The 17,987-nt window shown below is 35.4% G+C and overlaps 1 protein-coding gene across 1 annotated transcript in view; it reads right to left on the bottom strand.

Annotated features, from left to right (window-relative positions):
- Positions 1-3,302: 3,302 nt before the first annotated feature.
- LOC136845266 (uncharacterized) overlaps positions 3,303-17,987 on the bottom strand; it is a 59,143-nt gene continuing 44,458 nt past the window's right edge. The window contains 1 exon segment of the mRNA XM_067115410.1: positions 3,303-8,745. Coding sequence (XP_066971511.1) covers positions 8,494-8,745 — 252 coding nt within the window. The 3' untranslated portion in view covers positions 3,303-8,493.

The raw sequence follows: 17,987 nt of genomic DNA, 5'->3' as shown, positions 1-17,987 counted from the left end.
AACTGGAGGTGTTTTGTTCGGTCGTTCCGGATCCTTTGGCTGCAGCAGAAGATGCTCTGCAACATACTTGAGACAATCTGGACATTTACACCTTTCCTCCCTACTGCCTGATCCGTCAAGTAATCAACAGGGTAATGATCTCTCAGAGCCTCAAAATGACCCTGGTGGCTCCCTTGTGGCTACACGCCAAGTGGTATCCCAACCTGTTGGCCTTGCTGACTGAAGCACCGAGAGATACCCCCCCCCGGCACAACCTCCTTTGCCAACCGCACATCAAGAGGTTCCGCCAATTGGTAGGGTCCCTGTCCCTTCACAGTTGGAGACTACAGTATCCAGTATCTCCTGAGAGCAAGAGGCTTTTCTCGCAGTGGCAACAGAGATGTCTGGCTATCTCAGGAAATTTTCTACAGCCGTGTACCAGGGGAAATTGGGCGTTTACTGTGTGGTATCGTCAACGGGGATTCTCTCCAGTCGGAACTTCTATTCAGCAAGTAGCTGACTTCCTCATATTCCTCCATAGGGAAAAAGCTACTTTTTGTCTCAGCCATCAAGGGTTACAGGGCTGCCCTAGAGCTTGTTCTCCACCTAAAAGGGGTAGACCTTTCCTCCTCATGGGAGATCTTTATGCTCCTCAAAAGTTTTGAACAGTGCTGTTCCCTAAGAGAACTTAAGCCTCCTAACTGGGATTTGACCCTGGTCCTAAGCAGCCTCACTGGTGCACCATATGAACCCTTATGGGGTTCGTCAGACAGAAATTTGACCCTCAAGACAATTTTTTTACTGGCCTGTAGCCCTCGAACTTGCCCCAGAATTTGTAGCTAAGACCCAAAATCTTTCAGTTGCTGATGATAGATTCGAGTCCCTTTTGATCCCTTCCCTGAGAGATTTTGTTCATGATGATCCAGAGGAGTTACTTTTCTGTCCTGCTAGGGTTCTGCAAAGCTATCTAAAAAGGACTCGACATCTCAGACCTGATTGTTGAAGACTTTTTGTTAGCATGGGCCAGAACAAGAGAGAAGTGTCCAAGAACACCACCTCCTTTTGGCTATGTGAAGTAATTAGACGTGCATACAATTCTTCTAATGCAGATGCTGATACAGTGCATGCAAGAGACCATGATGCTAGGGGCTTTGGCCCTTCCATCGCCTTTAAAAAGAACCCGTTGGTTCATAGGGTATTGAAGGCTGGTACGTTGGCTCACCTCCTCCTACCTACAGGATGTTGCATATAGGTCCTTGGACAATTTCCTTGGGTCTGGTGGTGGCTGCTCAATGTGTAGCTCATCCAGTGCCCCTAGCAGGACAGGTTGTATCTTGCCTAAGATGTTGGTTGTGAAAGTGAGAGTGAATGGGGTAACTGGCTTTCTTCCTCCTTTTTCTTCTTCTCTCTCTAGCAGGCAGGGGAGAGATTTGAGGCTTCATTTACTGGGACTGGTTAGATACAGGTGAGTGAGCACCCATTCTATTTTCTATATTATGATTGTTCCAACACAATACAAATTCCGAAAATAGAAGCAAGTCCTGCATTCTCTCTATCAAGGGGAGAGAGGGATTGACAATAGAGCAAGGTTGTTGGATACCCTTGGTTTCCTTGTCTCCGACAATTACAGGTATTTTTCTTCCTAGACACAATGTAGACTGGAGTCCTTTTGTGTCAAAGCTCGGATGTCTGGCTGTTGAGTGATCTTTCACTTAACAGATCAGAGGCATATGACTCTTTCCCATGCTCTAACAATTGATCAGGAAGCGAGCCCCCGCCTACTCTCTCTCCCTATTGACTGATACACTGATGCCACCAAACTTAGTTCTATTTTTAACCAAATCCAGCTATGCTAGAGATTTTCCCCTTACATAAGTTAAGTATACCTTAGTTTAACCAGACCACTGAGCTGATTAACAGCTCTCCTAGGGCTGGCCCGAAGGATTAGACTTATTTTACGTGGCTAAGAACCAATTGGTTACCTAGCAATGGGACCTACAGCTTATTGTGGAATCCGAACCCCATTATACTGAGAAATGAATTTCTATCACCAGAAATAAATTCCTCTAATTCTTCATTGGCTGGCCGGAGACTCTAACTCGGCCTAGCTGAGAGGTATACCGACTCGTCCAACGAGGAACTAATTCCCCATACATAAGACCTCAGGTTTGTTAGTAATGAAAAATACAAATTTATTAAAAATTGGTCATTTTGTGACCAATACCAATTATCCATTGTTTGTTGAAGTTTGGGATTTCACAAAATATTGTTAATGTTCTATATTGTACTGTCTAGAGACTGGAACTGGGTCTGCACTGATTATTTGATCTTGTATTGTTCTCCTGCATTACAATTGGTTTTTGCATAGCCACCACTGTTCATAGCAAATATAAAGATATGACAATACTTGGTGTTGCTTTTATTCCAAGCTTTCTTGTCAACACCAGCCAATATTTAAGAAAATAGTATTAGTGAGCCATATGCCTCTTATATTTTCTGCCAGAATGTGAATATTGTTTGGTCTCAGTATTTGCACTCTCAGGTCCTTTGTTATAAAATTATCATCAGTTTGACCAGGCCACCAAGCAGTTTATGTAGCTCACAGGAGCAACCCAAAGATCTCCAAGTGTTGGTTTCCTTTTACCTCAAGTGGTTGGCTTAATTGTTTAGTCTACAGTATTGCTGAAGGAAATCCTCATTAGCCATCACTAACATTAGTGACTGCTCTTCAAAAACTTGTATCTCTCTCTCTTTACAAACCATCAGGTGCACACTTGTTGAGGTGCCATGTTGATGCACCACTTGGTGCCAGTAGTCTTTGTGTCCTTTCAATGTTAAACTGAGGATTGTTGTTCTTATTATGAGGTACCAGACCACTGAATCACAATACTCGACTTGCCTTTCATAAGACTGATATCAGTATTTGCAAGTGTAAAGGAGACCATAATGCATTAGTGCCATGTACTGTTGCCTTTATAAAAATACTTTTTGATTTTTCTAGACATATTTTCTCTCCGTTTGCCATTTTTTCTTATACAGTATGTACATTCTATTTTGTGGAGAATTTCCTTATGAATGTTATCTCATTTAGAATACAGTAATAGCAAACAAAAGTGACCTCAGCCTCAAACTTGACCCAGTTCTTCTTGATCACAAATGTTGAAAATATGCGAGGCAAATATAAAACTTTTTCATACGGCTAAGTGTAACCTTGTGTGTAGCACATATTTCTTTACCAAGGGGTTGTAGTTATAATTATTAATTGTTGTACTGTAGTTTTCATGAAATCTACTGAAAGGGACACAAATGAAAGGCACAGCAGTTGACAGCAGCTTTTATTTTCATACGCAGGTACAAAAACAGTCTGGACTTTGAATGTACATTGCTACAGGGGAATCCCAGAGCTCCATGGGGCGCTACACAGGGGTGTGGTCGGGTGGATTAACAAAAAACAACCAAGCTGGCAACTTTATAACCTTGACCTCTACCTTGGTGGCAAAGACCTTGAACACAATGTAGAAAAGATTAAATAAATACAGACTAATATCACAGTTCTGAATCCAAACCACTAAAAAAATCCCTTTGTGCTTCCACACTATCACAGAACCCTTTACGTTTTTAATTTTCACCTTTTACATCAATTAAAAAAAAAAACAACCAATTAATTCCACCCATGGCAGCACTGTGTAGAGCTCGACTTGCTTACTGGAACAATGCAACAAATTAATACACTTGTCACAAACTAGTAGGCGAATCTTCATATACAAAAATACTACACAGTATGCATTGAACTTTACTGAAGATCTTCATTATCCCTCGTATTTCGCTGCACAGTCACGCACACACGCTAAAACACACACACTTTGCTCATCCACTCTGTCCTTTGCAAACCATAAATTCTTAAATTCAGGATCCCCATACATAAGTAGTGCTTCCACATACTTCAAAAAGTGCAATCATTCATTTACTTTTTGAGATCTTTGAGTTAGTAGCCTCCCAAACCTCAGCTTCACGACCCTAACAGGATGAAGAAGAAATGACCCTGAACAAAGATCCCAGTTGATGGTTGTAAAGCAAGGTTCCCACGTGGCCACTCATACCAAGTATGTTTCTATGTCCAGTATCAGCACCAGAAATCTGGTTTTCATTACTATTATCATTATAATTAATATTTTAAGTTTGGATACAAGATGTAATCCCTGTCATTTTAACAAGGATACATAGAGCTACATGTGCTATATATCAGTAAGGGTTTGGTTTTTTTTGTTTTTTAACTTAGCAATTACTACACATTACTGAGCCCCTTACATTGTATGGATGGAGGAGTACATTGCATAATCAGAACAGATCCAGGTGTACAATTGGGGCTCTGCACTAAACACATTCCCTAACCATATTGAATCTCATAATTACTACTCAAACCGCATAGAAAAAAGTAATAAAAATCACAGAACATATATGAAATATTGCATACATAATAGTACATGCAGCAAAGATCAAGTTCCATACTCAAAAACAATATCTTCTGATGCATAACAAGCAAACTACAATAAATCACTTTCAGATATCAATCCTAATTGATAATCCTACTTGCATATTGCACAAGACACACAAATTAGATTCTCAACATGATACTGTAGTTCTATAGGAAAAAATAAGATATGCTACAGTATTTTATAATCTATGAAGAAGCACAATCATAATTGTACTATACATATATTTGCAAATTACCTTTCAATAAAATAAGTAAGTGTCTAGGTCCAAAGAAAAATATGTTTTACTGAATTTCCTAACAAAAAATAAGTACCATACATCAATATATTAAACCTAAGTAAGTAGATTCAGGCAAATTCAAAGTTCTCAAATAAAAAAATGAAAAATTTTAAGAGAGCTGCTGCTCACAACCACGACAAAGTCATTCACGCCTTTACAGTATATTATCGTATACTTGGTAAGGAGTTTTGTTCAGTATAAAAAGCACAAAAATAGTAACAAGCATGTCAACATAACAAGAAAAATTGAAACAGCTGCAAGGTAACAAAAGCTTCTTCAAACAGTGAAAACATCAAATAAATAAAAAATTAATCAATACAGAAGGAAGACAAGCTGGCATTCTCACAATAACTACATCTCATTACTTACTCCACTTTCATTATGTAGGCCTGATAAAATCTTGATAATCATACTTTGAATCATTAACTGGTTCTGAAAATATACTCCAACCTACATTAGGAAGAATGAAGCTGCAAATTAAACCCCACTTGCAAATCCAGTTTCACTTTTCACATCATTCTTTACAGAACCTAGCAAAAAAACTTTGCGACAGCTGCAGGAAGACTAAAGTAGCCATATTCCCCATATGACAATTAGAAACTTTTTACCATACCTTTGCAGAACATAATTATCAAGGAAAATTTTACATATTTCTAGATCTGAAGGCTACCATTTCAATGCTTTCCCTCTGAATATTTCAGTTTCTTTCTAAGCTGTACATCCATCTCCTTTCCATGGAGAACATTCAAAATTCTTCACATTCCATTAATGTGTATATATAGTGTTGAAAAATAAAATTAAGGATCTGGTTAAACATATATTCATACATTATCAAATTCCGAGTGATATTGCAACCATGAAAGTCATTTCATGATATCTATTCAAAAAAGGGTACACTTCAAAAATTACAAAGAAAATAAACATAGTACAGTAACTCCACAAAAATTAAGCTTTCCTTGAAAATCAATGGTAAATTTTTCCAGTTATAGAATTAAGTCAAAACCACTGGAAGTTGCAAGTACAATGTTATTTGTTCATGCCCAGTCAATCTGGTGATTAATGTCATGGTTCATATCCCTTTCCCTTACTTACCACTACTGAATGTCAAGGTGAAATCTAAGCAAAAACAGTTCTTGATACACATTTGTTTGCTTTAAAATATGACAAAACTTGAAAAATGACAAACTGTAAAAAATGAACTTGAGGTATGAATGGGGCGCTGGCACGCCTGAAGTATGTTCATAACAAAATATGGTAATATACTTTAGTCACATTTCAAAGCAAGATAACCTGAAGCTGAATTACCATAACTGAAACTGGAAGCCCAATTACAAAAGTAGTACAATACAGTTTATACACTTACAGAATGTTTACAAATGAATTAGCTGGCAATGAATTAAACATATATGATAAAAAAATAACTTTCATTGCATAAATTTTCTCCAGGGTTTACAAGATTATAAGTGTTTCACTCACCCTTCAATAAAGTTACTTCATCAGATAAAACATATGGATGTTCCACAAAAAACCTGCACAATACAACAAATATCTACAGAACATAGGGAGTTTAAAACATATATTTTGTATATCCATTACAATGACAATCAACAATGCTATGGTACACAGATTAAAAGAATATAACTTGCTACTTTGCAACAAAATCTTTAGAAAAAACAAAAGGACTGCTGATATCCAAATCCAGTTTAATATTAATCTAATACCAACAATAACACAAACGGTTTTCTGCCTGAGTGAAAAGAAAAGAACAATTAAAAAAAATTCCCACCTATGCCACAACCATTGTAACAAAGATGAATAGATAAACAAAGGAGTGGAAATAGCACCAAATTACATTATGAGGGAGAAAACCCTTCTTCAATGCTAGTGAAACAGTGTAACATTCAATTAGCTGCAATACAGTACTAGAAATGGAAGTGCTCATATGGCTTTCATGAGTATTAAAACGAGTGACAGAGGTTAGCAACGAGCTTAAAGAATATTCTACAATTGCCAAATGATGTAATAAAAAAATACTTGTTGAAAAATAAGAATCTAATTTTGTAGTCTCCATTACCTTACACCAACTCCTTGCACTTTCAACAACTTTCTAACAATCAACTTTTCAGTGAATGTGCTTCATAACATTTCAGGATCATGGATGTCAGGAGAGCAAAAGAAAATTGATAACGAAAATAAAAGACTGGTCGTTTATAACTGCTGTATCACAAATGCCATACACACACGAGGTCCTTCCATATACCATGGGAAGCAACGGCAGGATGGTATTACTGCCTATAGCTGTCACCTAAGCAAATAAATAGGTTATCAAAGTGTAAAAAAATTACCGGTAACCTGATAAACATTTAAACTCCTAACATAAGTCACCCTGTTTGCTCTTTAACAGTAGCCAAGAAGCGCAGCACCAAGATATACTTACATTGCACCTGTACAGATTCTAAGATTATATAATAGAAGCTATAAGCTTAGGCAACTTATCTAAAAGCAAATTACCTGCAGTTATAAATGCTATATGCAGACCCAAAGACCTGCATAAAATTTAAATGCTTTCAGTTTACAACTATTTTTGACCAAAAATAGCCTATAATAGCCTATAAACCTCAAAAAATTATGTAGTAGTAAAAAACAATTATAAGTACAAATAAAAACCTAGGTTAGAGACCCTATCTTTGAACACTTTTTTTTTTTAATATCTATAATTAATTACACAAACAAAGCACAACACTGGTGGTCACATACTTACATAAACTACTCACACTTTCATTATTATGTACAAACATGTGATATGAAGCTGCTATAAACATATCCAAGCTCCTTCTCCTCCTATTTTCAAACATTATCTGTCCTGGAGAGACGCACATGAGCCAGACTTGAAGAGATTCCTTTGCATTTACAAAATCCTATCCCTTGCTCTGTTTACATACAAATTTTCTTCTCTCTTCTTTTTATTTTGGAGTCTGCTACAGACTTTCAAGCCCGAATGTAGCACAGCACCATAATCACAGTTCTATGGCACTCACAGGTAGAAAAGCAAAGAAACCAGCAAAACATCTGGGATCTGTCAAATTTTCTCCCTCCAATTAGCATTGCTCTTGACAGCTGCTGCTGCTGCACAAGTTGCAGAGGATGCTTTTTTGCTTCACACACACTTTCAACCCTTATTGCACCAAATACATAGCTTGCAGATCAGATTCATGTATGTATCCATTTATGTGTACCAGAATGCAGTCCATTGATGTATACATTATAGCAGATATGATAAATACAGTACGTATAGATAACCATAGATGTGTTTGGATACACAAATATATTACAGTACATGAAATGTTACTGCAAACTACTACTTTTCCAGATTATACATCACCATTATTGCTGAATTCTATTCCTATGAAATATCAATCAGGCTTTATATTCAACTAACACTTTTTCTGATACCATCTAAACGTGCAGCTAAACTCTAGATTCCTGTGTTAATTTTTCTCTTTCACTCTTCTTTCTTACCACAACTTTTAATTATGATGCTTCAATCCTCACAACACTAGCACAAAAAACATTCCTTCCTGAGAGTACAGAAGCCAGTCTGGTTTATATTTACTGGACTGGAGACTGTCATGGCCATTAGCTACTCTCTTTGCATCATAACCTCCACCATCTTACTCCAGGAATTTCTTAACCCTAATTCCCACCCTACCCCCTTCAAAGACTACTTCCAATAAGTTAGCACTAACTACTTGTTCCATTTTTCTTTTTTTCTTCTGGGGGTGTGTTTGTGCTGGCGCCAATATTCTTCATGGCATTGATTTCCATTAACTTACACCAGTTCCTATATTCATTGGCTTCATCAGAGAGCTTTTCCGCTTCTTCCTCAACCACTTCGGGTGGTGCCTCTAAAGCTCCCGCAGTAGCTTCCATTGCAGCTTTTAACTCTTCATCCCGATTCTTGGTGGTTTTGTACTTGTAGTGTTGAGTATGAACCTGCAAATTTTCAAATGCTAAAGTCAAGCAAGTACATTGTTTATCTTATTCTAAATCTATCACTTCTGGTGAAGCAACACCACATCACACTAAAGAAACAAGCTGCTGTGGATGAGAACAGTAACTATAAACTACTATGAGGACACAGCTAAATAGTTCTTGAACTGTAACATCAAAAACAATTCATTTACAGGGATAAAACTCGTTTTTCCCTGTAAAACCATAAAAGATTGCTTACAATTAATATAAAGATTTGGCTTATTGTCACAGCTCAAATTCAGGCAAGTGAATTTCCAGTGGACATTACCATATAAAATCAGAGCTTGTAATGTCATGACTTTTGCAACTAATGAAAGATGAGCTCATATAATTGATAAATTGTTCTTTTAAAGGCACAGAACAAACTTCATTATAAAATTTTCCTTTATAATAAGCTAATTTTCAAGCTATCTATCTTACTTCCTAAACTAACAATTTCTCTTAGAAACCCCTTCTATATAACAGTGTGCTCTTAACTACAAAATGTTTACAGATACATGGAGGAACAATGCCACAATATCAAGGGGAGTTACAGACAGCACTGTTAAAATTGCCTTTATCTTATCATTTAATGTGGAAAAAGGATACCATTTGTAACTGAGTGCAGTCATCTCTACTGTTTGTTCATGAAATGACTTCATTTCTATCAATGCACACATTTCAACAAGAGATTGTAAGGACCTGAAACTGTATATCAAACATTTGTTACGCTGATAAACATATTACTGGTATTTTAATTATTATTATCATCATCATCCATTTTGATACCCAAAAAACAAAGCTATCAAAGAACCTCTTCATCAAACTATTAGTTTACAAATTACAAAATCCGTTACTATCCGATTCCCATTTTTAAATGCAAAGTTTCAGCATTGTAGTTAAGAAGAAAATTAACAAAATTATGATGTGATAATTTATACTAAGTATTATTATTAGTATTTCAGTACATGAAACCTATTAACATGGAACAAGCACACAGGGGCCATTGACTTGAAATTCAAGCTTCCAAAGAGTGTTGGTTTGAACCTCCCACCTTAGACCCCACACTGCACCAGTAACTGATCATGATACAGAGCTAGCAATTTTTCATCGCCCTAGGGGAAACGCAAACCGGCGACATCTGAGTGGCAAGCCAAGACCTTAACCACTATACCAGTAAACCAGCTGCTACAACTACTTGATTTGAAAACATACATATTCTGTATAAATACTTTACCCTGTGAATTGGCAATATCATGAAAAGCAATGAATTGAATCATATCATCATCTGACAGTCATGTCATAATTCCTCTACACTCATACCATCATCTGATACCCACAATATAATTCCTCTACATTAACTGTATATATGTCAACAAGTGACCAACAATGGCAAAGAAGCAGTGGCTATAACAAGATGACACTTTCAGAACTTGCTGCTATAAATAATACAGCACTTACTTTCTTGAATATTTGAGTACTTCAAGAAGCTAACTGAGCACCTAAATGCAAGTGGTCAACCTTTGTTGCCAACTCCACACATAGTTATTATTTCTGGTAAAACCCATCTTTTATTAAATGCCATGGCAAATGAAACCATTGGGCTTCAAACGCTTGCAACTCAAAACCAAGCACAATTAAACTAGACTTATAGACCAAAGCTATAAATCAGCTAATAAAACATGTCTGATATATGCTAAAAATTTTCAGCAAAATTTAGAATTCACAAGAAACAAGCATCCATGATGCCCACAATTCAGTATAAGGGTAGCCATGGTACTTAAATACAATTAACCACATAAGCCCAACTAACCTAGCTAACTGGTGGAAAGCCAATAATACTAGTCACCAATAAATATGCATTATTACAATAAATGTCTGAATTCTGTTTTGCACAATATTACGTTGTGGCTGGTATGTTCGAATAAGTTCCAAAATGCGTAAGACATATTATTTAAAGTGAAAATCAGCAGGTTAAGCAACCATCCCTGACTAGAATGCAAAAGGAAAAATAAGTAAAATGGACTATGGGTGAGAAATTACACTGAATGAGAAGAAAAGCCTTCATTTTGAGTCTTGACAGAAGGCAAGGAGTAAGAAAAAGGACCACAAAGGAAAAAAAAAATTTTTCCATATGAATTACTGATGATACTACATTCAACCATTCTTTTAAACTTTTACTTTTACATAGGTTTGAGCAAACACCATTAAAACTTAGGAGATATGTGGAAAAATTCCATAGAAACTAAGGGAAAGTAAAGGGCAATGCAACAATAACAAGGTTAAGAAAATATAGTGGGTAAAGTAACCTCTCCTGATCAAAAGTACTTGGCTTTTAATATAGTTGAAAGCCAGACCAGTGAGACCTTCAATCATAATTATATATGATTCCAACAAGAGAAGTGGTCATTACAGTGTTCAAAGCAATGATGATACTAATGTGACTGGTCTCATGAAAATCAGCTTCCAGGTAGTAGTATATGTGGTGTCATATACTGTATATCAGTACTGTATTCACACAGCTATCTCTAAATGTCAATTTTGCATAATAACTTTCTTCTGATATTTTATTTTTTTATAACATTTATTCAGAAAGTCAAATATAATAAATAAAATGTCAAAACTTAACTTTTACTTTAAACATTTCCCTTAACTATGTATCCAATAACCTTTCCTTTCTGACTGGCATTTCTGGTCTTATTCCTCTACCAGGATTCCCCTTAAATTCTGATCTCTTGAGAACTACTTGATTTGTACCAGTGTTGAGCACTTATTTAACCAGACCACTGATTTGACATGCTAACTTTTGACAGGACAGGACTGGCCAAAAGGTTTCTTTTTCATTATATAAATTACATCTTACCCAATAAATGTGAGCTTAAAATATTGGCACTTGGATGAGCTGAAAATGTTGAAAACAAACAATAAAAATTATGGTATGCTTATTTAAGGACTGAAGGCTAACAAGCAACCTAATTTAATCATAAATATTGAGTTGATATTTAGAAAGGTGGGGACTGTGAATCAATTAACATAAATGTTAATATTCAAATCTAAGATAATTAGCTAGAGAACCACTACAAACAGGAACATGTTAAAATCTGCCTTTGTCCCAAACTGTATGTAAAATTAGGTTCTTACATTTTTAGTAAACTTATTTTTACGCCTTTGGTGTTACTTGTCTTTGCCTATAATTTAAGTTAGGGTCTGGTTGCAATATTCTAAGTTTAAGATCTTCACTTTCTGTTCTAGTGTCCTATTTATGCTTACTATCTATTGTGTCATGTGTTAGTTAAGATAAGTTAGCATCACAATATATAGTTTCCATTTCTAAAGAGCCTGACTTAAATTTTATATCTAACTTTCTGAAGATAACTTGAGACTTTGTGTCATGATGCCTGTCTTACACTGCCCTTCTTCCATTCACCAATATAACTGTGCAGAATCGAGAGAGGTGGTGGGTTTTGTGTAACAGCCAAGAGATATACTATACACTGAATAAAGTTAATATGGGTTAGAATCAACTTAATGGTCTATGTACTACACACTGCACGATACTTGTTACCAACAACTGGGTAATACAGGCAGTGCCTCGGTTACGATGGGTCCAGCTTAAGACGTTCCAAGGTTATGACGCTTTTCAAATATATTCATCAGAAATTATTTCCTGGTTTACAACACGTTCCACGGTTACGACGCGTCGTGTACCGATCCGATGGAAGAAATATGGCTCCAAAACGGCAGATTAATCAAAATTTGGAGGTTTTTTGATGAAAAACTCAATGAAAATGCAGTTTACATCGTTTTCAATATACCCAGAGCATTAAAAGTAAGGTTTTCTTAGGATTTTTGACAATTTTCAACGATTTTTCGGTTTATGACGATTTTTGGCTTACGATGCGGCGTAGGAACAGAACCCCGTCTGTAAACCGGGGACTGCCTGTATATCCCCATACTAAAGAGTAAGAAGATAAAACTAAAAAAATGGATGTTGCTAAAACAAAAAATTCTGGATAAATTGAAAAACTTAAGAAACAAACTATAAAAGAATTAAAATATAAAGTCTCCCAGTCATTTTAACAACCAGGAACTATATTTCAAGATGACAATGGAATGATATATAGCAAAAAACCCTATGATCTTTCATAAGAGGCATATCAAAGATGAAAGTACTGAAAAGTGTAAAACCAAACTAACTTTGGCCATATAAGACCGGTATATTGGGGGTTAATCAGAATCTACTGTTAACCAACAGCTGAAAGGAGACCTAAACATCCTATGAAAGCAATGACTTGCACTGGCTTCCACTTCACTTGAAGGATAACTTTGTTATTTGGGTACTCTATCAATATTATCAAGACCTCAACTTGTTCCACAACAATAACATCATTCAGTTTTGTCTGCATTAGAAGTCATTTCATTTCATTCACTTCAACTTAAGTTTAACAAAAGATATAGAGCATTCAATGGGATAATGCAACTCCCTAAATACACAATTTCCCTAATTATTCTACATAAGAGTGACAGCCAAGACCATGGGATCATACTTTGGAAATTCTTGAAATCTAACCAGTTCTGTCTAACATGTGGAAAACAGATTTTCTCCTGCCCTTAATGGAATATATGGTACTTAAGATTAATATAATTTCCTCATTATAAATTAAAAACTAATGAAAAAGTCTTATATTTTACCAGAAAAACTAACGATAGAATTCTATCAACATTTCAATGCAGATAGTAATGCAGTTTCTAGCAACTTTACAAATTAATAATGGTGGTTATTGGGTTTTAAATCTATTAAGTTCCTTCCACATAAAAGGAATAAAATAATATACACAGAAAGAAAGCATCACATATTGCCTCAAAGAATCAAATGTAAATCACACTCATATCAGCCATTGATCAGGCTTATAATTTATTTTGCCTGCATGAGTAATTATTTCTGTTTACTGTATTACTTTGGTAGGAACTCATATCAACGACACAAGTTTGCACATTTGGAATTGTTTCAGTTTCTTTGAGAAGCCTGAACTTTCCCTTCTTTGGAAACATAAAACATTCAAATCTGAAATGCAACATGGAAGAGGCCAGAATGTCTTCATTAAGGCTATTAGAAATATTTACATGCCCTGCTGCTATATGCATTTTGAACTTAATGTCAGGCTGGGAGTATCTAATGCCCAACAATGAGAGATTACTCTCACTTTGACAAACTTCAACTAAAAAATCCATAAAGGAGGCAGGTTAATGCCCAGGTTATATCATTGTATGTATGCTGCCTCGAGCCATTTGCGCAGTCAACCATCACACTTCACGTGTAACAGGACGTGCACTGTATTACCCTAAATCTCAATATACTTCTCTCTTGAGTACTAGTACAGCAGTTCACAAGTTCTAATTTTTACCTCTTATTAAGCAATCACAAAAAATGTACCATACATTAAGAATATGTTGTATTTTCTTACGGCACTCCATGCAGAAGTATTTTACTCACAACAATATTAAACTGATAGTAAATATAAACTCTGAAAGAAGTATAGCTCCTTGACCACAGTTTTCATCACACAAAGTTGTTAATGAATATACCTTGCAACATCACTAAGTGACAGCAGTTGCTGCAAATTAAAGGTTAGATATTTTCTCATCTTAATGTGGCAACAATAACTCAAGACATGAAAGACATACAAGTTGTAGGACACCCATGGGTATTTGTATTGGTAAAGAAATTCAATACATGTGGAAGTTAACTTGCTAATCAAACACAGTTACACATAATTCTTTTTTGAAATTGTTTACACTACTGGAATGGAACAAAAAATATCAATGGCTTGGGAATTAACATTTCAAAACACTATAGGGCAAGAAATATGTTTCATTGTACAAGTTATTTATCTTATCTTTACAGTACTGTTAGGCAAACAGGAAAATATAAGGGCTGGGGACTGATAAAGGCAAAAATTGTTTGAAGACTTTTTTTTTTTTTTGTAGGTAGGTAGATGTTTCAATTTCTAAGCTGCAATAAAATGAAGTAAATCTGAAGCACATATTTTGGAAAGTGAAACAAGATTCAAACATTTCACCACTTTTAACAGGATATTCACTCTATTCTGGACTGCAAATTTTGCAATTATTTACTGATATCTCCTAATCATGTGTTGACTTAGGGTCTGAATCTGATGTAAGTCGTTCATGTGCTTTCCACAAACAAGGTCGTCCGAGTGGATCGCTACCCTTTAGGTTGCCTTCTGGGAAAGTCTGGTTGCAATGTTGAGTCTTTGCACAGACACCCTGAAAAGTTGCATTACTCCATCAAAAAATGAAATCGCTGATATATCTTTATAACGTTCATGAGAGAAGCTAATAGTTAAAATGAAATTGAACTGAAAACTTACAAAATTTCAAAGGCTTTACCAATGACTGTTACATACTCAAAATAGCTGTTATACTGATAATCCCTTTGGTATGATCTGCTTCCAGGAAAGAATGTACAGTAGGAAAGAATGTTAATGGCATTTACACTAATCTACTTTTGAATTAAAATCTGTTCTCCTGAATTTTTAAATAAAAAGTACAATATCCAAATTATTTCTACTTTCAAATTCATAGTCTCAATCAAAGTTGTTACTGAGAGAATTATAAACTAATGCATCTACCAGGGTGTGCATAATTTCTCGCAAATTAATTATTAAAAAATCTTTAAGAACATTTCTTTCTTATAAAATTCACAGTACTTCAATAAAATTTTGTCACAACTGACTTTATCAAACAGAAAAGTGAATTCTAACTCTGACTCCCATTTTCTATTGTAAGATTAACTTCTTTTACATGGGGTCTGATTGACAAACACATTAACATTTAAAATATTTATATTAATGAATTTGGACTGGCTACCAAAAATCTCAATTACAGAACTAAACACTGCCAGTATTTTCCAGATTGGCTCTGATATCTACTGCTTAATGTCAAAATAAAAAAGCAACATCCTTTTATTTTTCTATGATGCAGTTTACTTATATGGAATCAGAAGATTATTAATCATTTACTGTTCTCAAAATTCTTCAAATAAAAGTAGCTGGAACTTCTGAAATAAACAAACATTTATTTTACAAAAGTCTAAACTACTGACCATACAAACTGAAAAGGCCCCAAAATTACATATTATTTGGTGATAACATTTCAACACCAGGTGATGCTCAAAGTGACAAGGGTAATCTATAATGCTAGGATTTTAATTTTTTTTTTTTTTTTTGCTGCAAATGCAACATGCTTATGTCAATTCCAGATGTCAACAGGAAGGTAGTTTCATGTTAAACTACAGCTTAAATGACAAAAATACTGCAACTGCTTCAGAATTTTCATTTTTTTGACAAGCATACAATCTTTAGTTAACATTACCCCAAGATGGAGCCTCCAGAGTTTTAAGCCATTCATTAATAACTAAACTCTCATTGATTATAAAGATGTTACCCTATTATAATGACTACTGTAACATGCTGTAGTCAGATTATATGCTATAGCAATGTGCACACAGTGCATCAGCATTAAATGCTCTATCTTTGAAGGAATTCAAGCAAGAGTATGCTTTGAAAAATCTGATGTAGGACTACTGGGATGAGTTCCTGAAATGATGGAAGGTACATGGGAAAGGATATCTGCAATAAACAATTTATCACAACAGATATAATTGAAACAGCAACCAAGAACCTGTGATTATGTAACATCTTAAAGAAAAATGAAGCTGTAACTCTAAGAGGAACCTCTCAAAAGAGTGAACGTTTATAGTCTGAAGAGCAATAATAGTACTGAAATAGTTTTAAATAATTCTTATTCATGGATACACAATGACTGTATGCTTGTAATCAATTGTACAACTAAAACTCCCTACATGCAACTAATTGCAGACCAAAGCTGATGATCCAAGAAACTGAAATATGTTACAGTGTCAAAAACTGAATTGGAACAATTCCATCCTTCGCAAATTTTCTTTTTAAAACCTCCAGAGCAGCTTACATATAAGCAAAGTGATGTTTAACCTTAAAATCATATTGCCAGGCATTTATTTTCATAATACAAAATAAAAATGTAAGAATAATAAATCCATCAAACAACAGAGAAAAGAACCATGACTAATGCAGATGGGACAGAACTAGAATGCCTGCCCCTTCCAAACAGACCAAAAATACTTCCTGAAGGACAATTGAATGGGAAGGAGAAGTGAGAAAATCCTTTCCTAATCAATCTTACTAGGATGGCCGAGGTCTATCACTGGCCTCCATCTTCCAACAAACTTTGGGATAACGTAAGGAAGCTGGAGAGAACTTGAATGCCTCACCTCTTTTATTTACTATAATGTTTTTCAGCTGATAAAGTATCAGAAAAAGTAAAATGCATGGGTACCACTAAGGGCCCACTCCTGCCATTTCAAGAAACCTAAGCATTCCCTACAAAACATCTCATACAAATCCACTACTAAGGCAAAACAACAAAATCAGAACTGGAAAGGAGGTAGCTAGGGCATCCTTTACATCAACTCCCATAGCGGAGAGATGACATCTGAGAAGAACAAGCCCAGATCCTATAGAACTTCCTTAATCATAACACCAACTGGTACCAGAGCCCTACAAAAGGAGCAGCCTGTAGTTCAGTATGGAAGCATAAATAGAACAGTCAACGTTATAGTCGTGCACTTCAGCGAAGACGTTGCTGCCCTAAAGGGCATTAACTCTCATTGACTGCTAGGTGTAAGTTACTATGAACACTGTCTTGAGAAACATCATTTACTAATCTGTTTGAATTTCACATTGGCTATAAAGACCTAAAAGGTACAATCAGCATTATTTATTATGTGCTGTTTTGAAAACATATCATCTCTATGCAGTACCCAATGCCTTCTGAATATCAAGGGAAATAGCTGTACTGCAGTTACCACTTATGTTTTAAGCAGACAAAAGAAGTCCTGAAGTGTGTGCCAGGCTTGTTGAGCACTGCATGAGGGCTCAACAAATCCTGCTACTCTAGAGGGCTGCATTTTCCAGAAATGTTTCCATATTACTAGTAATACCAAATTTACATGGATGTGTAAGGAACCTCTAATAGTTCAATAGTTCAATACATTATACAGTATAATGCTTTGATAGAGAGATAATGTCTTCACGTCTTGAAATTCAATTTGACAAAAATCTTGAAGCAATCCTACTGAAAATCAAGCTTTATTCCTCTTAACT

Source organism: Macrobrachium rosenbergii, chromosome 13 (genome assembly GCF_040412425.1).
Source record: "Macrobrachium rosenbergii isolate ZJJX-2024 chromosome 13, ASM4041242v1, whole genome shotgun sequence".
Taxonomy (NCBI): Eukaryota; Metazoa; Arthropoda; class Malacostraca; order Decapoda; family Palaemonidae; genus Macrobrachium; species Macrobrachium rosenbergii.
Note: the sequence above shows the minus strand (reverse complement) of the source record. Positions and strands in the feature narration are given on the sequence as shown.